We start from the raw sequence: 3,627 nt of genomic DNA, 5'->3' as shown, positions 1-3,627 counted from the left end.
GCTGACAAATATCCATGTTTGTCATAATCAAATGTACTTAATTGTTTGTTGCAGCAAAACACTGATGGGTTTGTTCATTGTTAAAGCTCATTACAATCAAGAAAGACATCTGATATTTAAGGAGAAACGTGTCTACACAAATGGATGAAAGCTCCCACATTTTGTGTCAAAGTCTATGAAAATAAATGTATTCTTGTCTTATGTCTAAAAAAAATATATATGTTTAGAGTTAAAAAGTAAAACATACATGTAAGTCTTTAGCAGTCAATATTGTCCCTACTGTCTCAACACATCTGGAGAATCCAATCAAGACATCATGTAATAATTCCAAATGAGAACAGAGGGCAATTTTAAGGTTTTTATTAAAATCAAAACAATGTTTATAACCAAATGTATCATATTGGAGTAGTACAATGCATAAATTTGCTTTGGCAATACAATGAAGAATATGAGCAATAGGTGCTGTAACTTTAGCTTTGCTGCTCATTGAACTGAGCCTGTCGTCATCCGAAACAAAATGGTCCTGAGTCCCATTAGACCTCCTTCATGTATGTCCTCACCGCAATCACATCCCCCATCATGCATTTCTGTAAGGATGAGAAGGAAGAGTGGAAGAGGGGAGGAAGAGAAGAGGAGGGGAAAGGAGAAGAGAGGAGAATAGGAGAGGAAAATAGGGTGTGTTGGGTCAGAGTTGAGATGTTTCAGGTGCAGGCGAAGAGCCAGGAATACACACTCAAGCATGTTTTATGTTAAAGAGTGATAAAACACTTGTTCAGTCACTTGTTCAAAGTTAGATGTAAAATGGTTGAGCATATATGGTCAAGTGTGACTTAACTTTCCCAACAAGTTTCATTGGCAACATTTCAACTTTGTGGTGAAAAAAGTTTAGAAAAATGACTTTATAATATCATACATTTTTTTTTTTACATTAGTCTGTCAAGTCCAGAAGTTATTTACAAATAAACAAGCACTACAAACATGCCAAAAAAAGTCTACTGGACCATTTGAGAAACGTGTAAGCTATAATAACGTTGTTTTTTAAAATAAGAAATTAAAAAACTATTCCTTACCGCTATCAACTTTCCATCACCAGTCACCTCTCTCTCTATTGTTGTCTCTTTGCCGTCCCAGTTCTGTTTTTGCACAAGTTTGCAATTTTCAAGAGTAAAAACGGTCTGAAGATGAAAGGAAAAAATGACAGTTATTTCCAATGACCCGTTAACCCAAGTCAACGGACTTTCACACACAGATTTTGATCCCAACCAACCATTGTTTTTCTGTCGTCGGCGGTTGTTTCCTCGAAAGACTCGTTGAGATTGAATTTAATCTCAACGGTTTTGAAAGTGCTCTGGGATTTCAAACAGATCATTCCTTGGTCGTCCATGTTGATGATCAGACTGGGCTTGGTGCGGTTTCCCACCTGTCGGGTCGCGAAACCAACACCTGCACAACGGAGATCAAACTGTCAAGAGGGATGTATTGGCAGTGTGTTGTTGCCCAACCCAAAGCATTAGAAATGCATAATAACTTTTATATAAATACAAATGACTAATTCTTATGTTGTATCATAATTATATACATTCATATTTAATCAATAATTTATTTAAGATTAGACAAATATCATACCCAAAGCTTTCATGTAGTCATCAAAGTTCTCGCTGGAAATCATTTTCCAGGTCCCCACAAACTTGTCAACCATCTTTCCAGTTAGCCTATCTGCAATATTCCCAACAGTTCGTTCTATTTGTCCAAACTTGACTCTGCTGCCTGTTGAGAACGATCCACGGTTTTAAAGGGATCTATCTGTCTCGCGCATTCTAATACTACCCAATCACAGCCACGAACGTCACTGTATGTAGTTCCTCAATTTCCGATGGCTGGAATAATGTTAGAATGGGTGAAAGGTTTGAGTGCCACATGTACTACTGTGCCAAATTACGTTTAGCTTACTATGTCAGAGGCTATGCGTTTCACAATGTCCTTTCAAATGCTGAAAAGAGTGTCTATTACTCTGCAAATAGTTGACAAATCACATGCTCCAAAACTATGACATTGGTAGATAATGCAATCTAATAGCCTACATAGAGTGGACAAGATTATTTTAAACAAACTTGGCCGAGAAGAAAATGAACATTCTTTCACTTCAAATAAGTCTTATGCCATCTAACCGAAATAACTTCAAAAAGTGAAAATGCACACAATACAACTTTGCTAAAATGACAAATGTAAAACCATTCAGTAGAGGGAAATCTTGTACAATTTCTATAATTGAGTGAAAACCAACACAGAACAGTTCAATAAAGTATTTTATTATAAACATTCACAAATATACATAGACATACATATTATGGAGGGTTGGACTACTTCTTGGCTGTAATTTTGGCCTGGGGGTCCTTGGCTACAGATCTGGACTGCAGTGCTGTCAGCATCTCCTTGCTGGTCAGTCTCGCTCCCTTCATCATTAGCCTTTCTCCATCCACTGTAGGGAAGAGTGGGGGAATGCACCAGGTAAAGCACTCGTTTAGCTGAGGCAGGATAAAAGGTACGCAAAACCAAATTGGGAACTCAGCTGCTTGGTACCAAATGGTGAAAACCCCAAAGAATCCAATTAGCTAGATTCGAATTATGTAGGCCAATTATGTTTTTGTAAATACTGGTCTGGAACAAAAGCCTTCACTCTATATCTCTCCAGTACCAGGATTGGTGACAACTGGCATAATATACCTACCTTAGGCCTATATCATCTAAAGTCGAGGTAAAAGTCAAGTTTATTCTACTTACTAAATGTAATGTCTACCAGTGGTTCAGACTGGTCGTGTTTCACTTCTGCCATCACCTCACAGTTCATATTGGTAGATCTGGCCTTCTCAGATCCAACCATGACCAGGAACTCCCTGCAGGACACCAACATGGAACATCACATTAACAGGGGATGCATCTCGGTCCCTCACCGGAATAAGAAATATAGATTAACTTCACCCATGCAAAGGATTTTTAAAAATCTGTAAATTACATGCAAACCTTAATTTATTCCAGGGTATGCAGTAGTTTATAGGCCTAAACAATCAGTTAATTAATCGTTTATAGATATTTGTAAATCTGGAATAAAGTCATATAACACATTGCTTGATGATGCTTGCCAAATATTGAGTTTACAGCAATAGCATTCTAACATTAGCCTATACCGTTGTTGCCAATGAAGCGAGAAGTTGAATGACAATCTCAATCTGCCAATCTCAAAGTTTATTAGGCTACAGATTTAAGATCGCTCGCTAGAAAATAATAACCTTGATAAATCTGTCAATATCAACAATATGAATACATTTTGCACAGATAACATTAAATAATACCGTGATAGTCTGTGAGCATCTCTGTGTGAAATGAGATGCATTATTTGTCCTACAGAGGGACCCGAATTTGTTTCACAACATCACGAAGGGTCGCTTTCCTTTCATCGAATGAATAAAAGCAAATTCTGCTCACTAGAAAAATGTATATTCACATGGTTTAAGTAGACAAATTACTTTCTTACCGTGTGGAACGAACATTGGATTCAAATGGACAAAACTGCACAACAATGTTCTTGACTGCTTTCAGTACCACCACAGACCTGCTGGAAGCCGCCAT

At 37.5% G+C, this 3,627-nt stretch overlaps 2 protein-coding genes across 2 annotated transcripts; both read right to left on the bottom strand.

Moving 5' to 3' along the window:
• Positions 1 to 344: 344 nt before the first annotated feature.
• Positions 345 to 1,765, bottom strand: fabp4a (fatty acid binding protein 4a). Its single transcript, XM_084155284.1, has 4 exons — positions 1,627 to 1,765; positions 1,268 to 1,443; positions 1,071 to 1,175; positions 345 to 587 (listed from the first exon to the last, which is right to left on the bottom strand). The coding sequence occupies exons 1-4, from the start codon at positions 1,697 to 1,699 to the stop codon at positions 534 to 536; spliced, it is 408 nt and encodes a 135-aa protein (XP_084011410.1). The 5' UTR covers positions 1,700 to 1,765; the 3' UTR covers positions 345 to 533.
• A 528-nt stretch (positions 1,766 to 2,293) lies between these two features.
• On the bottom strand, positions 2,294 to 3,627 carry mrpl53 (mitochondrial ribosomal protein L53; the record flags this gene model as incomplete). The annotated part of the gene is made up of 3 exons (XM_084153917.1): positions 2,294 to 2,479; positions 2,782 to 2,894; positions 3,533 to 3,627. 3 exons carry the CDS (start codon positions 3,625 to 3,627, stop codon positions 2,361 to 2,363), a joined length of 327 nt encoding a protein of 108 aa, XP_084010043.1. The 3' UTR covers positions 2,294 to 2,360.

This window comes from Coregonus lavaretus (assembly GCF_964263955.1).
Source record: "Coregonus lavaretus genome assembly, chromosome: 3".
Classification (NCBI taxonomy): domain Eukaryota; kingdom Metazoa; phylum Chordata; class Actinopteri; order Salmoniformes; family Salmonidae; genus Coregonus; species Coregonus lavaretus.
This window is presented reverse-complemented; position numbering and strand designations above follow the sequence as displayed.

Coding starts and splice junctions, on each gene's coding strand:
- fabp4a (XM_084155284.1), bottom strand. CDS start 1,699: ATGGTTGACAAGTTTGTGGGGACCTGGAAAATGATTTCCAGCGAGAAC. Junction 1,444..1,626: donor TGACTACATGAAAGCTTTGG/GTATGATATTTG, acceptor TCCGTTGTGCAG/GTGTTGGTTTCGCGACCCGA. Junction 1,176..1,267: donor CCGACGACAGAAAAACAATG/GTTGGTTGGGAT, acceptor TTTCATCTTCAG/ACCGTTTTTACTCTTGAAAA.